This window comes from Choristoneura fumiferana, chromosome 7 (genome assembly GCF_025370935.1).
Source record: "Choristoneura fumiferana chromosome 7, NRCan_CFum_1, whole genome shotgun sequence".
Lineage (NCBI taxonomy): Eukaryota > Metazoa > Arthropoda > Insecta > Lepidoptera > Tortricidae > Choristoneura > Choristoneura fumiferana.
Window position 1 is genome coordinate 14736180 of NC_133478.1, and position 26609 is coordinate 14762788.

Genomic DNA, 26609 nt, shown 5'->3' on the forward strand with positions numbered 1-26609 from the left:
CAATCATAATTTTATTGGCATGTTTATTTTTGCAAGAATGAGGCTAGACTGAGAACGGTCTACACACACAATATTAACATCCTACAGTCTGCCTTTGACCATGATGGATGCAACTGCGTTGAAATAGTGGGAACTCATTGAAGGTAATCACGGTCTTAAAATCTCGTAACAAATACACATAATTTGAAAATACGACGAAACGTTTCGTGAAAAGGTAGGTAGGGCCTCGCTTTCTTTTTTTTCGTCTTGGTTATATTACCTTTACACCCAGTGTCTGCAATACCATAGATTACCTATTGGTCAATAAGTAAAAATATCGATTTTCATTTTCGAATAATTTTGTCAGGCGGACGGATCTCTCGTCACTTGGGTACGGAACCTTTAAAGATAACGACTCGGAAGAACATTTATCTCATACATAACATACGTAATAATCGTAACTCTTATCTAAGTAATTACATACAAATGTTATGGCAGTCTGAATTTGGAAAGGTAAAACAATGGAATATTTAATGCTGGAATTTTGCGCAATCTATATAATAATAATATATATGTCGGCGGCCGATCATATAATTCGCCAGATCACGACATTCCTAGGCAATCTTTTTTACAGAAAGAAGGAAGGACTACTTTACGACAGGTGGTGCATCAAAAGTATATTAGGTATATTGTTAATACCACAGTTAATATTTCGGCCTAAAGCTTTTACCCGACTGCCCGACGGAAGATGGTTAAGGAATAGAATTTATTTCCGTCTGTTTTTTCACATTTAGGGCTATTCAAGGCCAGTAGGTATGAATAGGCGTTACCACAGAATAGTAATAGTACAAGTAATAGTGGCGTTACTGAACCAGCTATAAATTCGGCTTTATCTACACTTCCATTAGGTTAACGGCTGGTATTTCATAATCATCATGCTATAGAAAGAAAGAAAGAAAAAAAAAACATTTATTCGTGACAATTACACAAAAAAATAGAAGAAAACTAAAAAATACGTATCATGGTCACGAAATGTGGGACCATTTATGCCGCCCGTGGGAACGCAGCAGAAGCAGCACCACCACATATCCACTCCACCACATACATGTCCACTGCTTGACATAGGCCTCCTAAAGATATTTTGACTTTGACTTTAACTTTCAACGAGCGCCATTAAGCCGTGTCCTCGGCCACACGCATCCAGCTTCAACCAGCAGCCTCTCGCAGATCGTTACTCCACTCGACTTGGCCGGAGGCGTACACTACATTTGCCGAGACGCGGTCTCCACTCAAGAACTCTGCGGCTGGTATTTGCAATGTAAATAATTACAAGCTTTTCTTTAGCTTGCCCTGTTTGTTTAAATATTTGGGTCTAATCGTGGGAGCTAAATTTGCCCCGCTTCCAGTGGTCGGATTGACTTGCAATTTGGCATAAAACATAGTTAAGTCTGGTGACAATTCAATTATCTGGTAGTGACATCTGCGTGGTCAAGACAGGATAATTCCACAATGGTTAATGGCATTAATTTGAAATATGTACGGAAATGTTTAGGTGGAAATGCTAGTTCAGTCAACTAAAGTACAGTCAGCTAAAAGAAGCTTGTAATAAAAGTGCAATTTTTAACAAAAACTTATTACTCGAATGAAATTAATAACACGAAGTAGATCAAAAATTCTACTAATATTATAAATACGGAACTTTGTGAGTATGTGCGTGTCTGTATATATATTTCTTACTCCTTGACGCTAAAACAGCTGGACGGATTTGGATGAAATTTGGTGGCCCATATGCGTTACGGGGTATGTCTGTTTTAGGACGGTTTTGTCTTTCGGAAACCTTTTTTCTGCCTTTTCTCCAAACAAAATGGGACTACGCAATACTGTGGCATGCTCGATATTTTTATGGTATTAAATATGATTTAAATGTCAATTTTGTTTTTACGCCTGTACTTTAGAACCTTTGTCTACAGTGGCGCCTACAGTGAGCGCGAAAACGGTAGTCCTCATACAGTAACTTCATATGCGTATGTATACGTAGTATTGTGTACGGCAACAATAGGTAGAGCATTATCATATTGCCTTACGTGGGAAACCTGATTCTAGCAATCAACAAACAATAACCAGATAATAACCCGTTTTAAACATGGCCACACGTCTCTTCGCTCGCGGCTCTATTTTCACTTTAATTTCGAGAAAAAATCACGTGTGGACACAAGGCAATGTGGTCAGATCCCCATGCAAGGATATTGTGGTTCCCGACACCACTGCAAACGAGTATATTTGGCGTAATTTGGACAAATGGGCCACAAAAACCGCTACGGTAATGTTGATAGTGTTTGTTTTGTGCCACGCTTTTTTGTTTGTAGTTTAAGCATTCGTAATTTTACAAGGTTTCTTTTTAACGGAGACCGTAAGTTCTATAAATTCCTTAAGAATAACGTTTTACTCGACTAAATTAATTTGGACACTAAAGAAATGCAAAATTTTGGATATATTTAGACGAGTAGTGTTGTCCTGTATGCCTGTGGAAAACGTGCTTAAGTCCAGGGCATGATGTGATTTCCAAGATCAGGTACTGTAAGGACTGAATAATAAATAAATAGCACTTGACATAGGGCTATCATCCGCACCAACTCGATGATTGGTGCTCTTCCACTGTGCGGTTTAAACGTTCTTTTCTACCTCGCACGTATAAAATATGGAATGGACTCATTGCAGGGGTTTTTCCATCTAGATATAACTTGGATACCTTCAAAAGGAGAGTGTATCGTCTATTGCAAGACGGGCAACGCACCCGCAGTCCTAATAATGTTGTAAGGTGTCCATAGACGGCGGTGATCACTTAACATCAGATGACCCGCCTGCTCGTTTTCCAGCTTTTTTAATAATTAAATTAAATTAAAATTGTTGTCTTGAATTCAACTTTGATTTTATCCATGTTAAGTAGAGGTATAATGTTACAATGAATCTTAATCATAAGGATGACTAAGACAGACTAGGCGATTGCCCATTTTTTTTATATTCGATATTCTCAAATCGAACATCAAAATATGAAATGCAAGAGTCATGCAGGCACCCAGTGTCTGCAATGCCGTATCTAATTAAATGCATACTAGCTTTTGCCTGCGGCTTCGCCCGCCTGGAATTTGGTTATCGCGCGCTGTTCCCTCAGGAACTGTGCATTTTTGCGGGATAAAAAGTAGCCTATGTCGTTCTGTGGCCCAGGAACTATCTCTATGCCAAAATCACGTCGAAACGGAGCGACGGATCGAAAGAAAAGACGGACAAACATACAAACACACACACTTTCGCATTTTTAATACTAGTATGGATGCTGGCATTATTAATTTAGACAAATGGGACATTTTTTTTTTCGTAAATGTCGATTAATGATTGGTTGCGTTTTTTATTATCACAGTGACGTTTCTTATCTGATAGACTGGTACAGTAAAAATTAAGCTTAATGTGGACAAGGTATTACATACCTAAAGAAAACTAAAACATAATAATTCTCGAGGTTAGACAACGAGTATTTATTTTCTACAGTGTTATTTTTTTTGTGTCGGGTTAGAATTACACCTCTCCATTTCTTCCGTGGATGTCGTAAGAGGCGACTGAGGATATAGGTTAAGGTATACCGTAGGCGACAGGCTAACAACCTGTCACTATTGTACCTTTTTTGTCAAACTTAAAACCTAAAATTGCTAAGTGGCTCCGAAGCGGTAACGTTTCGTGTGCTCTGCCTACCCCATTTGGGAATACAGGCGTGATGTGTGTGTGTGGGTTATATAAATGTTTTTTTATAGGTATACATTAAAATAGCTTAACATATACTTCGATTTAAGAAAGATATTAAATAAATAAAAAACAACCTACTAAAGCAGGTATATTATAGTGTAATGGATTCTAATTTCGATTTTGAAAAAAATATTTTAAATTTTCAGTTAGGTACTTAATTAACATCTTGTAGATAGAGTTTACTGAAGTCAGCTTAGTAATAATAATTAGAAAAAAAGTTATGTACAACTTCAACGAGTTCTCATTGTGAAACTATTCCCGGACTAAGTATATCTATTCGTTAACAATTTTGGATAATACTTTTCACTCTATTATCTCCAACGACGACAATAAATTTAATAAATAATATCTTATCTTAATGCATTCTTATCATTGGCATTTCAAGGTGATACATAATTAAATTATTAAATTATTTTGTATTATTTATTTATCAATCAAAAATGAAAGCATTTCAGTTTTATACCAAATGCGATGTACAATAACATATGTACACAAAAAACTTGAAAGACAAACTTTATTAGAACAATTATTAGAACTACTTTGGGGTATTTGATATTTTATTTTTAAGAAATTTTGAATTTCGTAGTACTTATGACTAATTAATTGAATCAGGCGTTACTTTGCGGAGGTCCATATCAATGAACTAAAAGAATTTCTTTGCTCACCCGCGACCTTATGATAGCTAGGTTTATGCAAGATATGCGTTTTCATGCAGTTCCTCCATCTCCACACTGTAAGAACACACACAAATCACACAAACCCATCTATCACCACCACCACACTACACTTATGCGTTTCGAACTCAACCAGAGCTCATCTTCAGAGCAACACAACCGTAAACCATGCTACCAGATGTTAGACTAACAAACCACAGCAAAAATTTTAATTTGTCACTGTAAAACCACTTTCGGTATCGTACGCTTATCCGGATTTGTTGCATATAGAAAGATTAATCAACGCACTTATATGAGTTTCTATACAAAAATACTATCGTTGCCGATGCTCCGATACGCACATAGTTAATAACTTATATTTTTTGTCAAACAAAACAAAAACTACCCACAAAATATTAATAAAATTTTATCGTCATATAAAACTACCTTGAATTTTATTTATTGTTAAGGCGGGTTTTATTAACTGTTACTGCTGAAATTAGACCCAAGTCGTAGCAAGGGAGATGACTAAATAGCTTAGCTATCATAAGGTCGCGGGTGAGCAAAGAAATTCTTTGAGTTTGTAGTACTTTTATGTACTTGAAACTTTAAAAACCACACGTTATTTTTGCAACATTAAGTCTATGTATGACTCTGCTCTTCTAATTGAAAAATAAGTCTATGAATCGTTTTCTAGAGTTCCGTACCCAATGAGTGACACACAGACCGAGCAGCGCAGCTCTCTCAGTCAAACTGTTGTTCGTCAGCTCCTGCTGTAGCTTTGCCCAAGAGTGGGATGTGCATAGGCTGAAATGACGATGAATTCGTCTATCAGTGGCTGTTCTTTATAAACTTAAACAGGTAGTTAGTTTTTTTTTTGTGTGATTTTGTATTATATTTATATTTTAGCCCTTGAAGATGAATGAAGACTTCTAACTCGGTTGATTATTATAGTAGCGTACAGTCAAGGGCAAAGATATCGACACGGCCAAAGTTACAAAAATATGTATACACGACTTTATGCTCATATTACATAACCCGACTCATATTACGTAACAGACCGATCAAACCTCAATTAGGGTTTTTTTTATGAATAAAGCTGTAAGTATTAACAAATTGTGATTATGATTGCCTTCCTCCTTTTATTCCCCGTGAAAAAAAAAACATTTTAAGCTACGTAAATATATTCCCCATATGATTTTATTACGTCTAATAATATGAGATCTTAGTTTTAATTATAGTTATAATGTATTTATCGTAGTGTAACGTGAATCTAACAGCGTTCAGCTGAAAAAGTTTTTTTGTTCTTTTGATAATTTTCTTTCCAGTTGTTCTAACTGTTGGCGATTCTACAGAATCAATCGCAACCCTGTCACCATAAACATTGGCCCAGGCCTTAAATAATAATATTTACAACTTTTTAATAGCTTTTTAATATAAGTACTTAGTGTTGCTATAATTACAAAGTCATAAATTAAGTACACGTAAAACACGCATTAATGTTTGACTTCCGTTTATACAATGTCATATTATTAGGAACGTCTTTGTCATTAAAATTGTTACTCTTCAATTTTTCAATGGATAAAAATTATAAAAGTAATTAAAGCTTACTGAAGATTTTTGTTGGATGCAAGTAGCAAGTTGTCGTTCATTGTGGCGTTCTAAGGGGGAGGCCTTTGTTCAGCAGTGGACGTCTTCTGGCTGATGATGATGATGATGAAGATTTTTGGAGTCAAAAGTTATTTAATTTGAAGAAATACGTTTGATTTTTTAGGAAAAAATACCAAGTGCTAGGTGCTAGGCGCACTGAGGGTTCCGTACTAAAATCAAGCAAAAAAAAGTAGTAGTAGTAGTAGTTTGAATTGTAAATGATCTCTTGCCTTAATTATTCTCATTACTGTACCGCATGTTTATAATTTGTTTTGTGTGCCAAAGTTAATAAATAAATAAATAAATAAAAATTTTTTGTACATTACAGCTCCCCTTCAAAAAAAGGTTTTTATTGTGAGTGAGGCTTATTTATTGTCAATTTTATGCCCATTGAAGTTTTATTTCTTACGGTTTTGCAAACAAAAATAAACTTCAAATTTTTTGATTGGATGAATTAGAAACTTAATTTTTTTCTTAGATCAAACAGAAAACATAATTATTCGATGTTAATTTCAACTAGATACCTCTATGCGTTCCATCGAAAAAGAGCTTTAACAGACCAACAGACATTTAGACGACGATGTCGTACCTACTATTTTTTTTGTACGAAACCCTAAAGCTTCATTTAACCATTAACCAACTAGGTATTAGTTGTTGAGTTACAAAGTCCAGAATCAGTGTCGTCCGAGAATGCTCAAAACTGATAAGCAGTTCCAAAGTTCACTGATAAAAAATATCGTCAAATCATTATACAAAGTCCACCAGAATCTTTATTTGATAAATATTTGTTAAAAGACAGATTTAATTGAAAAGTTAAATTTTAAGTTTCAAATGCCCAAATTCTTTGGTTCGTGACCAAATAAAAAAATTCATACAAATAGTAAATAGGAACCTAGAGCCGTTGTTCGCCGTACATAATTATCTTATATAACCAGCACTTGTAGGGGCCAAATAATTTCCTAACTTAATTAGGTACCGGCGCTTCGCCGGTGCTGCTGCAGCGCGCTCGCTTCGCTCATTCTGTTCACGTGTTATGGTCGCAATAGTACCTAACACTCCTCGTCGCTTCACTCGTCGTTGGACCATATTCTCGGGCCTCTCTTTAGAACACCGCAATAAGCGACAACTTACTACTTGCATCATTAGGTTGCTTGCCAATCTCGCGCTGTTATCGGTCCACCTAGAAAAATTGAAAAAAAAAACTTAAATATTTATTAAACGATAAGTGTCCTCCTTCAATTAATGTTTTCTTATCTCTAACATGCATATACAGAGCACTGGGCTTCCAATGATGAGTTAACTTTGGTACCCGCACTAGACATGCCTGTATCGCGGGGATCAACAACGCCATAGTTTTTCCAAATGTAACTATACCGGCTGACAGATATAAACTAAAAGTATTTATAACAAGTACATGACATAGTAGGAGGCCAAAATTGCGTTGCTTGTACAAATTACAAGAAATAATTATCACTAGAAGAAATTGTAGACAAGAAAGAGACTGGTTTTATTTATATAATTTTACAGGATAGAAAACGGGGCGGTAAACACCAGCAGTCTAATTCTAGTAACAAGACAAACTCGTTATTTGTCAACAGATATGTGCAGTTACCAATAGAAGATACACGTACGGTCAACTCTACCAGTACACACAAATCTTGGGAGCATCCTTGAGAAAGAAATTCAACATCAACGACGGAGACACAGTGGGTCTCATGTCACCCAATTTGCCAGAATACCCGATTATAGCTCTAGGGGCTTTGGAGGCTGGAGCCGTGGTTTCGACATATAATCATCTGTACACTGCTTGTGAGTATTTGTTGATATTGATTTCGTTTATTCTCTTACTTATAATTCAGTTTTTGTGAATTTAACATATTATAGCGGCGATTACACTGAGTCTTTTACCTAACACGGTCGCCAAACTTGTTTCAAATTACTTACGTCATCTTAAGCTGATTTTCCACCGGCGAGGCGAGACGAGAATTGAAATTTGTATGCATTCTCGCGCGCCCGCCGCGAGCCACGGCGGGCCGCCGCGGGCGCCGCCATACAAATTTCAATTCTCGTCTCACCTCGTCTCGTCTCGCCTCGCCGGTGGGAAATCACCTTTATACTACCGTGTTCTTGACACTTTTGCGGTCGCCGCATGCAGCATGTCTTTAATCGTCAAATTGGAATTTACCAGACACACCCCTTCACCACCCCACCCTTTACACCCTTTTAATGAATTTAGGGGTTATTTATTATTGTTATGAGCTAATATTAACATAGATTTAAGTTTCTGTTTTGTTTAATGGCATGTGGATTTTGAATCCAAAATAAATTTCAAAGCAATAATTATAGTCTTAAATAGTTGGATACGGAAAAACGTGTATACATACTTACTTGAATTCACAGCAAAATCTAGAACGTATTTTGTTTGTCGTACTGCTAGGATTCCTGGGACTGAGCAGGCCAAAATTAGCCTTATGTATCCGCAAAATGGGTTTATATTGCTGCGAAGCTGGATTAGTATCCAGCTGTGGCAGTTGCAGTGGTTTCGTATTAGCAGGGGTAGTGGTGGGAGTAGTGGTTTAGTATTAGAACTACTAGTTATTCTGTGGTATTAGTACCCATCTTTTAGTAAAGATGGACATAAAGTTAAGGATGGGCAGAAGACAGTGTGTGGTAGGCCCAGGCGGTAACGGCCAATGGCCATCATTTGATCCAGACGAGCCCATTGACCACGCCGAAGACAGCTTAATATTTGGGGGAATGGGAGGCATATTGTCTGTTACAAAGAACATTATTCTAATCTTACTTCTAAGGAATTTAATAAATATTAATCTAGATGTTAAGTGTTTAAAGTCAAAAAGTCTTTGACCAGTGTGTGTTGCCAGTGATGGCATACGGATCTGAAACGTGAGCGCTAACTATGAGCCTCAAGAGGAAGCTTAAAGTCACTCAGAGGGCTATGGAGAGGTCTACGCCCGGGGTATCTCTGCGGAATAGAATCAGAAATGATGATATCCGCAGTAGAACTAAGGTTACCGACAAAGCCAGATTTTTTTTATTGCGAAACTGAAGTGGCAGTAGGCGGGGCACATTGCTCGCAGGACTGATGGCCGATGGAGCCAGAAGGTTCTCAAATGGCTTCCGCGGACCGGGGGGTGAGCTGTCGGTGTAGGCCTCCAACAAGATGGAGCGACGACCTGGTTAAGATCGCGGGATCGAGGTGGATGCGGAAAGCACAAGACCGGTCTGAGTGGAGAGCCTTGGGGGAGGTCTATGTCCAGCAGTGGACGTCTTTCGGCTGACATGATGATGATGATGATATGTTAAGTTGATCCTGGCATTATAATGATTAGGTTAATTGAGAATTGTATTCACTGGCGTTTGTTTTGTGATCATCAATTTCTTCTTTTTCAGATGAAACACAAACCCAAATTCAGCTATCAGAAGCAAAATTAATCTTCGCGCATCCTGATGTAGTTCCAACTATAAAAGAAGCTTTGATACTTTGTAAGAAAGAAATTCCTATTATATGCGTAGATGTGAACACGGGAAGACCAGAAGGCACTGTTTCTTTTAAAGAACTTATTGAAGATGGTCATGTTGATTTAGATATTTTGAAGAATGTTAAGAGAAAAGCAAGTGATGTGTCATTTCTGCTCTATTCTAGTGGAACGACAGGATTACCTAAAGGTGTAGAGTTGACTCATGGGAACCTAGTAGCCAACTGTGCGCAACAGGACAGTGAATTAAAGCATTATGATCCTTCAGGTGAGGAAATAGTTAAAATAATACCATACCTAATCAGGAAGAAAGGGCTCTCAGCAAGAGTCCAGAGACTTAAGAAAATACATACAGGGGTGTCTCAGAAGTCGATGTCAAACCGAAACTGAGAGATTGACCAAGTTATAAAAATTATCAGAAAATAAGCAAAAATCTTACATTATTTTACCCAAATATGTATTTATAAAATTATAGGAATTTAAAAATTATCGAGTAAATCGACACCTGTAAAGGTCTTTTCACTACTGTTGCTACAAATTTAAATACTTTTCCGAAACTGGTATAACTTAATAAAACCGATTCCGGATTGAATTCAGTCTCTGGAAAAACCTGCTTTCGAGTATATACGTACTACGTTTAACTGATTAAAAAATGTAAAAGCTATTTTTTTGTGCTTTTGCCGACATATTTGAACCCCTTCACACAGTGCGATGCTTCACAATTACTAAACATCGACATAAGTAGTTGTTGCCTTGAATTATCTTGTTCATTCCAGCGCCAGAACAACAGACCCAAATGGTGATTCTCCCAATGTATCACTCGTATGGACTGGTTGTTGCTATGCTGCACAAACTATCGATTGGATTAAAGCTGGTAACACTGCCAAGGTTTCACCCTGACACGTTCCTTAAAGCTATTCGCGAACATAAGACAAACATATTGTATCTGGCACCACCCATGGGTGAGTAATTTTTTTTTGTGACTTGCTTATTGCAACAAAATTTATTAACAACAAATTGGCCTAGTCCTAAATTAAGAAAAAATTGGATAATATGTTTAAGACCACAGGAAAACAATAAACAGTGAAATGCACATTAAATACCCAAACACTCAGCAAAAAATAGATTTATTTATTTTCATACAAATATCTGGCCCAACTAGGTATCGAACAAGCTGTAGTCAGCATCACTAACCACTCCGCTATCCGATCGTCAATTCGTCATACATAATATACTATTTGTAATTATATGTATTTATAATCTAATTATAATACAAACACGTCGTCGAAAGACGTCACTGGCATCGACCCCAAGACGCAGACTGCATTACCCCTTCATTAATTATTACCATTTATTTGTAATTATATATATCTCACTTAGATTTTTTAATAAATACCAAGTTGAGTTACAATAAATTGAAAAATAGGTACTTATTACTTTTGCAGATTTTTTATATTAATATAATAGCAATTGAAATCGGCCATTCTCTTTTATCGGTGCGCCGGTCTAATTACCGTGCTGCTTTTTTCGCACTAGTGACATGGTAATCAGGCTGAATGCACAGGTGAATGAGAATAATGGCCGCCGTCCTTTTTCCAAATAGTAGTCTGTAGTAGTAGTACGTAGTCTAATATTACCGTGTCGCTTAGTCGCTTATGCAGGAATATAAGTGATACGTCGGTATTTAGGTGGGTGGACAGATGAATGAGGATGGCCGATTTCCATTGTTTTTAATATAATAATCTGCTAACATTCTTACATTAGCAAACATCAATAAAACACTACTACAAAACTCTAAAACGTATATCTACATATATATTTATTGCTGATACTTATATAGATACCTGATGACGTTTAGGTCCCTTTTTTAATATTTAAGTACCTGGGGGACCGAGCTTTGCTCGGGCTAAAACTCTTTAATAAGCGCTTTCCCAGAGATAAGACTAATTACATCGATTTTTCATCTCCGAAAACCCCTACATACCAAATTTCATCGAAATCGGTGGAGCCGTTTCCGAGATTCTGATTATATATAAGATTTTTTTTTTCTGATTAGTCCATAGTAGGTACAAGCTTTGCTTAGTTTGAGACTAAGTCAATTGGTGTCAAGTGTCCCATGATATTTATTTATACAAGATATATATACAAGAATTGCTCGTTTAAAGCTATTAGATGATTTAAAAAAAAATCTAATTTGGAGTGTACCAGTTGACGACTTATATTAAGGCCATACTTGCTTCTATTGCAGTACTGTTCCTTGGCTCCCATCCGCAAGTAACTCCGGATATCTTCGATCCCATCACCTGCATCATGAGTGGGGCTGCACCTTTACCACTAGCGGATATTGACAAGTTATTCGACAAAGCAAAGGTATTTTTCTCAAACATGTTATGTAATGTTTATGTTGTGTTCCTTAAAACAGGCTTCAAAATATACTGTTGCAGGCCTAGGCCTGCAAGACAACAGTCTTTTGTTTCAATGCACGACTTAAAATTAATAATCTGGATTTCTATGGTTCATTTATTAGTTACTGAATAAATTCACAGGACTATGAATATTCTATATGTAAATATATAAATATTGCCGACACCTTTTAAATACGTCAAATTACAGTCTAATTTACATAATAAAGTATTAATGTAGCTGATTAAATGGGCTGCAGTTCGTGTGTATGACCCTAAAAGCGGAACAGCACATATAAAAAAAAGTTTAGGCGGGAATATTGACAAATGTCATTGTCTTTTTTTTTGATTGACTGGAATTGGGCTTTAGCCGTTTTGCAAGTAAGTGCCATTGTCGTGATAAGTGATTTTTTATTTTTGCAGTCCGTTATATCTACATGTTTTAAAGCAATAAGATTTTTTGGGATTATTTTAACGTTTTAAAAATTCATGTTAGAATGAAATAAACACATATAGATGGTAGCTATAATTTGAGTCAGGTACAATTTTAGTTTTCTTACGAATAAAACATTGATTTCTAGGAGTTTTTATTTATGTTAGTGCATGTTTGAGAAAATCACTATACAAGCCTCGGCGAGAAAGAACATGCCAGCCTCGTATACCTATCCATACATACTCGGCCTGCAAGCCTTTCTTTTCCGGCCTCTGCAGTGTACTATTTATACGCTACTTAGTATAAGCTGCGTCATTATTATTATCACCTGTGGCTAATATACGTCCCATTTATGTATACAGGACTCTTCGAACGAAAAGCTACTGATTTTAAATTTACTCGTAATTTATAACGAGCATGTATATAAACAAATGTATTAGTATGTATATAGACATTTTTATTTAGTTTAGGACTAGATCAATTGGTTTTTTTATTGATAGACGAAGGGAGAACAGCAAGGCTCGTGCCTTTTGAACAGATTTTTACGAATGCCAATTTTTTTTCAGCGAGAAGTAGATTTCTCTCAAGGATATGGTCTAACTGAGACATCGCCTTTGGCCACTCTGAATCCCCTGAATTCCAAAGAATACAAAACAGTCGGTTTTGCACTCCCTAACATGCTGATGAGAATTGTCGACGACAAGATGAATAATCTAGGACCAAATGAAGTAAGTGAAATCAAGACATACGAGTACATTGTTCAATACAAAATCTACATTGTTTATTCAAAACTTCGCTAAACATTTTTTTTTATTCGACTGGATGGCAAACGAGCAAGTGGGTCTCCTGATGGTAAGAGATCACCACCGCCCATAAACACCTGCAACACCAGGGGGATTGCAGATGCGTTGCCAACCTAGAGGCCTAAGATGGGATACCTCAAGTGCCAGTAATTTCACCGGCTGTCTTACTCTCCATGCCGAAACACAACAGTGCAAGCACTGCTGTTTCACGGCAGGATTAGCGAGCAAGATGGTGGTAGCAATCTGGGCGGACCTTGCACAGGGTCCTACCACCTGCAACATTGTCGCTTAGAGCTTCAAAAAAAAATTGTCAGGACGTTTTATGGACTTCCAAGAGATAGGTATTTTATTACACGTAAGAATATCATATCATAGTTAAAGTGACTTCTCCCTCATTATAAACGTAGAATTCTATATAGAAAGAGGTTCTTTGTTTTGGTCTCACGTTTATAAATCACTAAATTTCATGTTTACATCATTACAAAATAAATAAGGAGGTAGATATGTTCATTATTACAGAATAGTACAGTGGAACTAATTTTAAATTATAATTGAGTCTTTTTAACCTAAGTACAATCAGCACTAGAAGGTGGATGAGGCGATTCTCAAACTCAAACTGTCTACTCACGATTCTGCTGACAAGATGTGTATATAGGTAATTTCGAGCTCCAAACTATTAATCCACTTCTGTTGGTAACTGTACAAAATGTAATATTGATCTTTTTCACACAAAGTCCATCAATTATAATTTAGGTATGAAACACCATCCTAATCTCTTAGAGCCGTTACCATCCCCAAGTACCTAATTATTTTAATAATTTTAGCATTTTAAATAATATTACAGGTAGGAGAACTATTGTTCAAAGGCCCAAACGTAATGAAAGGCTACAAGAAGAACCCTGAAGCCAACAAGAATGCCTTCACGGAAGACGGATGGCTTCGGACCGGTGATCTGGCCAGCATTAACGAAGAAGGTCGACTTACAATTGTTGACAGACTCAAGGAACTGATTAAGGTAGAAATAGATAGAACTTATAGCTAGGAGACTAAAGTTTAGAGAAATGAATTCTGTTCATATTTTATTATCCGACTCCAAAAAAAGAGGAGGTTATCAATTCGGTTGTATTTTTTTTTTATGTTTGTTACCTCAGAACTCCGTCATTTCCGAACCGATTTAAATAAAATTTTTTTTCGTGCGTCTAGGAATGGCTTTAATTAGGTCCCATAAGCAACAAATCAGGATCTGATGATTGGATCCTAAGGAAATCGAGGGAACTCTTCAAATATTGTAGGGACACCTATGGTAATTTGGATATATTTAGTAGTAACTTGTGCATTTGCTCTTGAAAATCATCATTTGGTGAAGTGGAACTGATGATGAACACCACATTTGACCAACAAAGCTACTAGTCAAGTACTTCACAGGTTGAATTTCAATTACTTTAACACAGTTGCTAAGCAATTTATGCTCGTCGTAATGTATATGGTGAAACGGAAAGGGTGGTGATGCACCAGGACTCCTCAATAATGAACGTCTCTGCATCGGAAAAAGCAATCATTTGTAAAAGGTGTCGAGCAGTTGACATTAAACTATTGAATCTTAGATTATTTACACTAAAAAGCGTAAAAAATTATAACAAAAAATAGAACCGACCACAAAAAAACATGAAAAAAAAATTCTACCAGTCTGAAGTCGGTGCCTCAGCACGAGCCAGCAGGAGTGATTGAAGCCTAATATATAAAGAAGTATTCGTATGTACGTGAGGTAGACGACTATAGGTACACTCCTGCTGGCTCGTGCTGAGGCACCGACTTCAGACTGGTAGAAAATTATTTTCATGGTTTTTTGTAGCCAGTTCTATTTCTTGTTATATATTTTTTTCAAATACTATTAAGTAGGTACGTACAAACACTGATGTAACCGGTACACAACAATATCTGTCTCTATTTGCTCTCTATCCTAATACCTTCATACAACGAAAACACGAATAAAGAAACAAATAAACGAACAATTTATATAAACGGAAAAGCGACAAATGAATACTGCCAAAATATAATAAATAAATAAATAAAAAATAAAATAAAAGTAAAAAAAAAACATTATTTCTCCCATAATCTAACTTTACAAAAGTGATATAATTAGTTTTATTTTTGTTTATTATTCTGCAAGAATCCCTCCCCAGGTAAAGGACTCCTCCAAAGTGAGTCAGTCTTCTCTGGATTTTATTGTGCGTGTCAAGATAATGTTACAGTAAAATTATAACCATCATGGTCTTATCTTGACGAGATCTTAGAAGTAGGCTTTTTCCCTCTTCTTCCATCCCAGTCGATATTTGTCATCATCTCACCGGATGTTATTCATACAGCGCTGCGGTGGCCTGCTGCTCCCTTTAGTATCCTTTATGGGTCTTCAATCTAAAAATTTTCTTGTTCAGTGACTTTTACCCATTTCGAAGTGTGCCCTGCCAACAATTTTTTGCTGAGATAGCTCGCCATGATGTCTTCATTTAGATTCATTTTGATCTACTGTAATGCTTTCGGTCATGGTCAGGGGAATCCCTAGTATCACCCTTGCCGCGCCTCTTTGTAGGAGTAGAAACCTCATGACCTATGGATATAAATATTGAATATAGTATACCTAGTCAAAAATATTTTGTATAGTATAAACATGAGAAATATTTAAAGAAATGTGTACTTTACTTTCATATGTGATTGAGTTAGTAAAAGTTTAATGACTTTGTTATGCGATTATTGAAACGCACGACATAAACATTTCAGATAATCTTCTGAATGTAAAAGACAATTTTATTTATAAAGCTTTACAATTTTTGATTCGCAGGTCAAGGGATATCAAGTACCACCAGCAGAACTTGAAAACGTGGTGAAGCAGCATCCAGCTGTATTCGATGCAGCAGTAATAGGAATATCCGATTCATACACAGGAGAAAAGCCTAAAGCCTTTGTCGTGTTAAAAGAAGGCGTAAAAATAGACGATACTAAAATAATGGACTTTGTTAACCAACGAGTAGCACCGTACAAGAAGATAAAGGAGATATCATTTATAGATGCCGTGCCAAAGAATAATTCTGGTAAAATATTGAGGAGGGTGTTAAAAGATATGCATGATGGAAAATAAAGGAAATAAGGCGGTGTGAGTTATTTTATTTACCGATACGTGGTTAAAAAAAGTAACTCGGTAATGAAGTAAAAATCAGTGTCAATTTAGAAAGTGGTCGAATTACATAATCATTATTATCATTATATCAGCTGAAAGACGTTTACAGCCATTTGTCCGTGATCTCCATCAGATCATCTCCATCACGCGGGAGGCCTACTAACTGTCATTTCGCTTTCTGGTATGCGGTCACTAGATTCCAAAATCTTATGGCCCTGACTGCCTTTGGTTCCAAGAACAATAATATGCTCAGTACATTGGCCTTAAAACTTAACAAAAAAAAATACATCGAGGAATGAAATAAACTTTTAATCCGTATTAAATTACGGACAAAATTACGGATTTCCCGCGGAATAACGGAATTAACACACGACACGCGACACGCGTGGGGGAGGCCTATAATGTCCAACAGTGGACTTCCTACGGCTGAGATGATGATGATGATGATGACACGACACGCAGATGAAATCAGGGGTGTGAGCAATTATGTAATAGGTATGACCTTACCTAGCGGATACCCCCGACTTCTTCTACGTGGAATTAATTTATCGCTATCCTGCTGGAACTATGAAATATTCAGAGATAAAACTGTATTGTGTCATTCCCAGAATCCCTAACCAAACCAAACCAAATAATACTTTATGGAGGTTCTTTTTAACTGTCTGCTAGGACTGATAAAGTTTTTTACTAATTGAAATGGGTTCACCGGTGTACTACGCTTTTTTTTAGACATAATACATATTTAAATTTACGTTCCATTTTTTCCTACAACATTGTCTAAACCAAATTCCATTTTTTTTGCATTTTCTTATCGTACATATGGAAACTTGTTAAATAGGTAATACCACCAAAATATTCAATTTACCATAAGCAACTGCAACGCTATCAAAAAGCAACTGTATAGTATACCACCTTACTTTATCATTGCAATGGATGCAATTAAATTTATGGAGACCATACAGTTAATTATTGATATTTTTACTTTTTGTATAGACGTTTCCTTTTACAAGATACAAATCTAAATCTAGCCTGTATAAGCAAACGTTTCTTCCAAAAAATAATAATTTCAGGGTAAAAATACAAAAACACTGTCGTCTTACAAAAAGGCGCTTTGCTACTTAAGTTATTTTTGGGAGCCAAATCCTCATGTTTTTCTTCGTCTACTAACTACAGAACAATAATATTTTTTATCGCTTGTTCAGTTGTTATCTTGTTACCTGTGACTTTGACATTTGCTTTGGATATTTATGAAACTTACTCGAAAGTACCTACAGTTAAAATAAAATTTCGACACATCTTAATAATTTTGAGCACTCTAATTTTGTACTTTTCTTCTCGTGTTTTATTTCAAAACAGTTTTTTACAACTTGCAACTGATATTTTGAAGTGATAAAGAATTTTAATGTGGCGTATTTGCCAAATTCGATCCGCATGAACTTTTGCCGTGGAGGTAATTTAATAAAAGTATTGGTTAAGTCTACCTTCTCAACTTTAGGGTTTTCAATTGTATAAAAACAAAGGCAGTGTAGTAGTTAGGTACGAGTAAATAAAGTGCAGATCTAATTATTAAAGGTTAAGTCAAAATTAAAAAATATATAAAATTATAAGATTACATCCACTTCTTACACAAATATAGGTAAACCGAGCGGAATAAATATTAATATTAACAAAAAAAAATTAGACCCTCAAAGTTAAATGTACAAAAATAACATTTTTAATTTAGCCGGGGAACCGCTTAGTTAATAAAATACCTAGTATTTAGTACCTACATGGAAGTAGAAAATCTTATAACCTTAGTGATCCCCCGATTGCGATGCTTGAATTAAAATATTCTTCATTCTTACTTCACCATTAGTAACACAAACGTGTCCTGCTGGATTTAGAATAGGACGTAGGTACCTATCTTTTGATGATGATATCCGCAGTAGAACAAAGGTTATCGACATAGCCCGAAGAATTGCGAAACTGAAATGGCCATGGGCGGGGCACATTGCTCGCAAGACTAATGGCCGATGGTTCTCGAATGGCGTCTGCGGACCGGGAGACGAGCTGTCGGTAGGCCTCCAACAAGATGGAGCGACGCCCTGTTTAAGATCGCAGCATCGCGGTGGATGCGGAAAGCACAAGACCGGTCTGATTGGAGAGCCTTGGGAAGGCCTATGTCCAGCAGTGGTCTTTCGGCTGAGATGATGATGATGACCTATCTTTTCCCGCGGGTGTCGTAAAAGGTGACTAAGGTAACAAAATTTCCTTCAAATACAAGTCACTCTACTAAACTAATCCAAAAACAATTTTATGAATCATTATAATCATAGAGTGTGTGGCCCAGAACTGGGGATAATATTAAAAACAGAGGCTCTATAGATCACCGGGAATGAGGGCTATCGTTTTTTGTCTCACTAGATGGCGCACTGTTGCGTGAGGTTTTTAAGTATGGCTTTCAAAGTCTGTTATTACGGGCGTGAAAACAAAGTTTAGATTAAAATCATATTCAATACACCTTAAAACTGTACCATAAAAATATCGAGCATGCCACATTGCTGCATAGTCCCCGTTTTGTTCGGAAAAAAGGGAGGACAAAGGTTTCCGAAAGACAAAACTGTCTTAAAACACAGACAGGCCCGGAACGCATATTTGCCATAATTAATTCTAGATATTGCAAAATATTCACAAAATTACTCTAATTATAAATAAACCCGCGTATCTCACCCAAAAACTATGAGATTTGACATTTCGGAGACCTCACACTACACTAGCGCCTCTAGTGGCGAATTCATACGCGATAGCCCTCATTGGATCATCATGGTCCCACAAAAATAAAATCAAAATGTAACTTATGTTTTTTTCTAACAAACTTAATCGTAAATTCAATGTACGCCATCCTAGAACCCAACTGACGTCGCCTGTCACTCTACAAATATCAAACATTTTGCTTTACATTTCTTCTTCAAATAAACTGTAGCGTAATAAAAAAAAAACGAATTATTTTTAAAAGTCGCTGAACTAATGTTGTTCAGTTTGACGAGTACGATCTATGTTTTAATTATTTGCCCGTGTTACAGGCCACACTCGGTATAATGACTCCTTGCACAGGGAAATTGTTAAGGCTAGGAGTCGGTTATCACGGCCCATACTACAGGTAGGTATCTCATTCCAAACTGTACTTTCAGTACCAGGCTATACCCCAGCCTAGTCAACTAACGACCGTTTTTTGTCTGTAGGTATCCATTTATACCTCAAAAGCTCTCAATATTCTATCAATTTTATTCCTTATTTTATCGACTCCAAACCAGTTTATTTGACGTCACATAGAAAGCCACATATTAAAGCAAAACTGGACGTAGCTCGAAAACAAGTTCAATGCAATCATTATATAAAATAAAATCGAAGGTACATAAACATGTTTACAAACAATATTTTGATTAAGCTAATCAGACATTCAGCCTCCTTTAGATTCAAATGCTGAATATTTAATAGGTAATAGTTATTGATGGGGCATCAAATGGTATGAGTGTGGAATGCTGAATGGATTCATTTATACAAGATATTGTAAAATTAATATTGAGTTATTACCTTTATGGTTGAGTCATGTCACTCAAGATTGGTTTTTGGAGTACCTATTTTTGTATTTTAACTCCATTTTTTGTTACTTTTACGGTCATCCCGTAAAACCCATATCGAAAATACAAACTAGACCAGCGCTGGGAATCGAACCCAGGTCCGCGGCATTCCCTGCCAAGTGCTATACCGCTACACCACCACTGGACAGGGGTACATACACGAATTTCTCCTATGCACCATATATATCAGCTTGTTTGTTTCTTATTTAGTCACTTAAGCAGCGACACTAGCGACATCTATGCTGTAGCCCTCATCGAGGAGCTGGGTTCGATACCCAGCGCTGGTATATTTTTCTGGTTTTTCTGTGCATCTTTGTTTCAGTTTGTATTTTTCATTGTCACTCGAAAGACATTTACTACCAGATTTGACCTCCCTAAAGAACACTACCATAACCAGTCCTTTGGAGCTCGCATCTGACGGACTTCTGCAACTTGCGACTGGTCACCAGTCCACCTTATAAAGGAAGCTGACTTAAAGAGCTAAGCCTTGATAAGTCGCGCTCCCCACACCTCTTTCACTCTTGAGGTCAGTCGATGGAGCCTATAGCCGTAACGCCGCTGCCTGTCCTCTGGTGGTACTGCTCGTAGTTTTAGAATATACCTACCTACCCTAGTAAAGTGGTCGGCTAAATACATCTCAATATCTTTGTAAGAATCTCAAGACTGTTTATTGAGGTTAACAAATGTTTTGGTACTTCATAATATAACATATTATAATAATATGTTCATTGAAAAATCTTCGAAGGAAAGTATCTACATTTGGACTTGATCAATAACTAGAACAAATAACTCTAACTACAATAAATATATAATTCACAAAAGAAAAAGAAAACCGGCCAAGAGCGTGTCCGACACGCCCAAGATAGGGTTCCGCCATTACGAAAAAATTCAAGTAATATTTATGTGCATTATAACACAATTAAAACACTTACTAGAGTCTTAAAGTATATTGCTAGAAAAAGAGCTTATCTTCTTAAATCAATTTTTGTTGAAAGTATTTATAAGCGTTACCTTTCCATATTTTTTGGACAAACGGTTTACAAGACACAACTTTGGGAGCGATTATTTCCGGAAATCTTCACTTAATCAAAAAAGTTTTTGGGAAACCTTACTACCTTTTCAAAAGAGCTGTCGAACTATGTGCTACACGTATTAATATTTTTTTTCAATTTCTGTTACGTGTATGGAGTGCCCCCCCCTTTCATATAAATATTTATTTTTGTAATTTAACTACAAAACTAAATAGCGGCTTTGACAAGACATCCGTACTCCAAATTTCATTGATCTTGTAGTTTTCGAGAAAAATGCCTGTGACATACGGACGGACGGACAGACAGACAGACAGACGGACTTGACGAAACTATAAGGGTTCCGTTTTTGCCATTTTGGCTCCGGAACCCTAAAAAGTAAAACGTTCCCGCGGCATAGCGCTTATACAGAAATCTTCGCAGGTGGAGTCGCGGGTAGAAGGTAGTGATGCATAATTAAATGTTATTTAAGCAAAATTACTCTAATTACTATTTGATTCCCACAGACCAGGATATAACTTGATATATCGTATCATGTTAAGAAAAACCAGATACGCAAAAAAAACTCAAACTCGTAGTTTCATACAAATCTACTTCTCGGGGTAATTCCACAGTGGAGTTACCGTTATTTTCTCAACAGTTAACGACTTATACCATGTAGCTTTAGTTTATAAGAGAAAAAAACAACCGCTTGTGCGAATCGTACTCAATGAGGATTTCGTACAAATTTAAAGGCCAAAAAGTTTGATTGACGTAAACTTGTAAGAATTTAAAAGGGTACCATCTACTGACAAGGAACATGTCTTCATCGAATTTCCGTTTCAATTTCAAAACGAGAAAAAAAATTGTATTTATTTAAAAGCATTTTGCAGAAAAAGGGGTTTAAAAATCAATCTAATCAGAAATGAGGAGATGCGTAGAAAAACATAGCCAAGCGGATTATCTGGTTAAAGTGGCAATGAGTAGGTAGCTATATAGCATTGAGATTAGATGGCCGTTGGGGATGATAAGTTCTCTACCTATTGAAACCACGGATCGGCAAGCGCAGCGTAGGACGTCCACCGACGATATGGACGGATGACCTCGTTAAAGCTGCAGGCTCACGGTGGATGCAGGCCGCTCCCAACCGAAGCAACTGGAGGCCTATAGGGGAGGCCTAAGGCCAACTTACAGTAGACGTCCTGTGTGTGATATATGATGATAATGATAATAGTACCTGGCATTTACCCAGAGATAAGAACAAGCTAGATTGATTTTTCATCCCTGAAAACCCCCACATATTAAATTTCATCGAAATCGCTGGAACCGCTTCCGAGATCCCCGAACTATATATAATTACAAGAATTGCTCGTTTAAAGGTATTACATAGATTAAACATTTAAAATTAGTAAATTTTCAAATTATAGTAAAGATTTGTTTTATAAACTGGTAGAACTACTGTTTTACTCTAAGTACCTATACTATTAGATATTTGATATTATTTTAAAACATCTGACACATAATGAAAACCCAAAAAATGATGAAGTCGAATTATTTATTTGGATTATCTGAGTGTTAGATCTTCCTTTGGTTTGTTCCTTTTGGAGCTTCAATTTCTCAGTTTCAAGGTTCGGTACCCAAAGGATCATTTATCATTAAGGGCACTTAAGGGTGATAAACGGAACTCTAATTTTATGATGAACGAAGTTTTTAACAAAAAAATATTACACGAACATGTTTCTTGGAAGTGCCTACACTAAGGTAAACGTCCGAGTGTTTGACACGCTAGTGCCCAATAGACGACACCCTGGGGGCTACTACAAAATTCGAAAATCGAAGTTCGTATCGTACCGTCCCTCTCACTCTCGTATCAAATAATATTAGCGTTAGCGGGAGAGCAAGATACGAAGTTCGAATTTTGCACTTTGTAGTATAGAGCCTGCTGTCATCTCTATTGCTAGTGTATAAGATTACAGGTGCCAACTATTGGAACAGTGATGAGCACTCGTACATTTACTTAAATATTAAAAAAAAACCTTACAATTTCCGCAACACTCGAATGTTACTACGTTACTGAATAAGCTACACAGGCTAAACTTGATAACTTATTTCACCCACCAGACAGATTTGCTGATGAATATTAATAAGCAAATCTGTTTTAATTAGTTATTTCGGTTACAAGCGTTATTGTAGAATTTTCAAGTAACTTCGTAAATGTTTCCTACGTAAATTTGATTAATAACAAGTATTACGCATCCCATTGCCAGCGGCAAACCTCGCGATGGTTAAATTATGGCGCTCGACTAAACGAATAAAAAGTCAGAGATATAATAGTGCACCTATTTTATTATAATAATAATATTAATAATAATCATCATCATTGTCACCCGAAAGACGTCCACTGCTGGACATAGGCCTCCCCCAAGGCTCTCCACTCAGACCAGTCTTGTGGTTTCCGCATCTACCGCAATCCCGCGATCTTAACCAGGTCGTATTAGCAAGACACATGATCTTCGCAAAATATTTCTGTAACAAGCTTTGTGCCTACCGTACCTTAATGATTTTGAAAGAAACATTAACTACGCTCATTAAGTAATTACTTTTCGAGAACACGAATATATAATGAACTAAAATAATTTCCTTGCTCACCCGCGAACTTACGATAGCTAGGCTTATGCAAAATATGCGTGTTCATGCAGTTCCTCCACCTCCACACTGTAAGAACACACACAAATCACACAAACCCACTTATAACCACCACCACACTACACTGACGCGTTTCGAACTCAACCAGAGCTCATCTTCAGAGTGACACAACCGTACACCATGCTACCGGTTGTTAGACCGAATATATATGTCGGCGGCCGATCGTAAAATCCGCTAGATTATGAAATTCCTAGGCATATCACGAAACGCCGCCATATCGGTTCTGGCACTTCGCCGGCCGCTACCGCGGCACGCTCGCTACGCTCGCTTGGCTCGTGCGTTATGGTCACAATTAATACTAACCACTCCTCGCTTCGCTCGTCGTACCTAATTTACGATTAATTTGTTTTACGTTCGGCCACTGACATATATATTCGGTGTTCTCGAAAAGTAATGACTTAATGAGGGTAGTTAATGTTTCTTTCAAAATCATTAAGGTACGGTAGGCGCAAAGCTTGTTACAGAAATATTTTGCGAAGATCATGTGTCTTGCTAATACGACCTGGTTAAGATCGCGGGATCGCGGTCGATGCGGAAAGCACAAGACTGGTCTGAGTGGAGAGCCTTGGGGGAGGCCTATGTCCAGCAGTGGACGTCTTTCGGCTGACATGATGATGATGATGATGATTATTATTATTATTATAATAATGAAAAAGGTGCTCTATTCTATCTTCAGAGCTTGTTACAGAAATATTTTGCAAAGATTATGTCTTGCTAATATGATGTTTTGCGAATATCATGTTGTGCGAATATCATATTTTGATTTTGTGATGTTTTGAGAATATCGTGTTTTGCAACATGTTTTGCGAATATCATATTTTGCGATTATGATATCCAAGGACGGAGGGCCCTCACAATCCCAGTGATATAAAGACTAGGCAAATAATAATCGCACATTGAGAGTAATTTGACAATACGCAAAAACGCCATCAAACGTGAGTCCACATTTGAATCGTTGTAGTGTTCGTCCCCGATAACCCCAATAACTTCAAAGCGAATTTCAACGAAATCGTTAGAGCGGACTAAATATACAAGAATTGATCGTTTAAGGATACTATTATTTTTCCATGCAATCAAAACCTTCTAAGAAAAAAAAAAAAAATATTTTTGTGTATGAGTAACTTTAATCTTGGAATAACTTGATTATATTGATTCAAGTTAGTAGGAGATAGTCGACTTCAAATTCAAATTTATTTTTTCACATAAAATATATGGCAGTACAATAGGTGATAAATTAACAATTCCAGTACAAAAACATATTTTGCTAGACATGCATGCAAAGTAATCTTAAAACTAGACTAATTACATTAAATTCAGGCATCACATTATGCAGATAACATATTTTATTTGTTTGTGTTGAAGAGGGCATTTGTTGAATAAAACATTTTTTCTTTAAGCCATCTATAAAGTTTACTTTTGAATAAATATTTTAAAGGCAAAACTTTGAAGTTGTCTGGGATTGATTGGGAGTCGGTTCTTCATAAGATTGAAAAGTGGCCTAGTTACTCGTAAATGCTACATAAGATAGAAACTATAATTTTTGTTTTCAACTTAGAAGCTTCCCAATATAGCGGCTGTTTTATAATTACTGAAACTGTAACAATGCTTCCGTTTCCGTTCCGTTTTTAAAAACTAAAATAATGTCACATTGAAACCTCGCGTGTTCGAAAGCTAAGCTCATGATTTACGGCCGTTGTCTTTCTGGCTATAAAGTATGCACAGATCAATAATCTGGTAATTCCGGCACTTAAAAAAATAGAATAAAAGTCTCTAGAAAGTTCTTAAAGAAACAAAATTCATCGTCACTAAGTCAACCACGTCCGATAATGGACTTATGCGGGGTACGCGTGTTTCCCCACGGATCTAGCACTTATTGTGCTGCCGAATCGGTGGTTTGTTTACATCCGAGCTGACTCACAACCTCATCATCGCATTCCGATCGACGGCCTTCAATAAGGCTGATCGCAGACCGATTTTTACATGGTCATTACACTACTGTATTTAAGGTTGTCTTTATTTACAAATCATGAAATAGATAAGTCCCTGTGAAAACTACATAGGTATTATAATAAAGAAATACTCGTAATGTGTTTCCATACCCATGTATATTTGGTCGTTTTTTATATTGTTAAAATACTTTGCGATGTTTGTATTAACAGACAAGTGAATAGTCATATAGTTTTCTTGGCAATTATGATTTTTCTGAAAGCTCTGTTAATAGTCGTATAAAAAATTGACATGTAAAAGAGCCCTTTGCAGCTAACTTACAGAATAAACATTTCAATTTTGTATTTTTTCGGAGGAGCTTCAAACCCCTCAAGGGCCGGTTCATATCTATAGTCAAAAATAAGAACATTGGTTAAGAATTAGGTAGAGTACCATACATTTTTCTAATACTAAAACTGGATTAGCAGTTTTATGCCCGGTTTACATTATTCCAGTAAAATCGTGCCAGTAGCGATACATTGCGGGGTCATAGTCCAAACGAGTTACACAAGATCGATCGAGCGCCGCAGTGTCATGCTACTGTAACAGTTTTACTGGAATAATATGAACCGGGAAATACACCCAATTAACTCTGGTATGGGCAAGCATACCTAAGACTAACATAAAATTTAACCACACATAACATAAAATTGAAGCGCACCGGGTTCTGTACAAATTTATAGGTATCTCGGTCAGTTATATACAAAGGTAATATTTATGGTGTTTTAAGAAATAAAGTCAGCTAACTCTACTTATACCGAAGAGGCTGATATAATGTTTATACGATGCCTAGTAAATGACTTTGAATTTGAATTTAGTATCCATAGTACAAGCTTCGTTTGGGACTAGGTCAATTGGTGTCAAGTGTCCCATGATATTTATTTATATTATTTATATATA

At 36.5% G+C, this 26609-nt stretch overlaps 1 protein-coding gene across 1 annotated transcript; it reads left to right on the forward strand.

Moving 5' to 3' along the window:
- The first annotated feature begins 2057 nt into the window (after positions 1-2057).
- LOC141429767 (uncharacterized) lies at positions 2058-17141 on the forward strand. Its single transcript, XM_074090291.1, has 8 exons — positions 2058-2299; positions 7679-7889; positions 9492-9845; positions 10354-10539; positions 11826-11947; positions 12979-13140; positions 14060-14230; positions 16055-17141. Exons 1-8 carry the CDS (start codon positions 2123-2125, stop codon positions 16349-16351), a joined length of 1680 nt encoding a protein of 559 aa, XP_073946392.1. The 5' UTR covers positions 2058-2122; the 3' UTR covers positions 16352-17141.
- Positions 17142-26609: the final 9468 nt, after the last annotated feature.

What these genes read in the sequence shown, in the direction of transcription:
- LOC141429767 (XM_074090291.1), top strand. Translation starts at nt 2,123, where the DNA reads ATGGCCACACGTCTCTTCGCTCGCGGCTCTATTTTCACTTTAATTTCG. An exon ending in TAATCATCTGTACACTGCTT is followed by an intron (nt 7,890 to 9,491) that starts GTGAGTATTTGT and finishes CTTCTTTTTCAG; the next exon opens with ATGAAACACAAACCCAAATT. An exon ending in AAAGCATTATGATCCTTCAG is followed by an intron (nt 9,846 to 10,353) that starts GTGAGGAAATAG and finishes TGTTCATTCCAG; the next exon opens with CGCCAGAACAACAGACCCAA.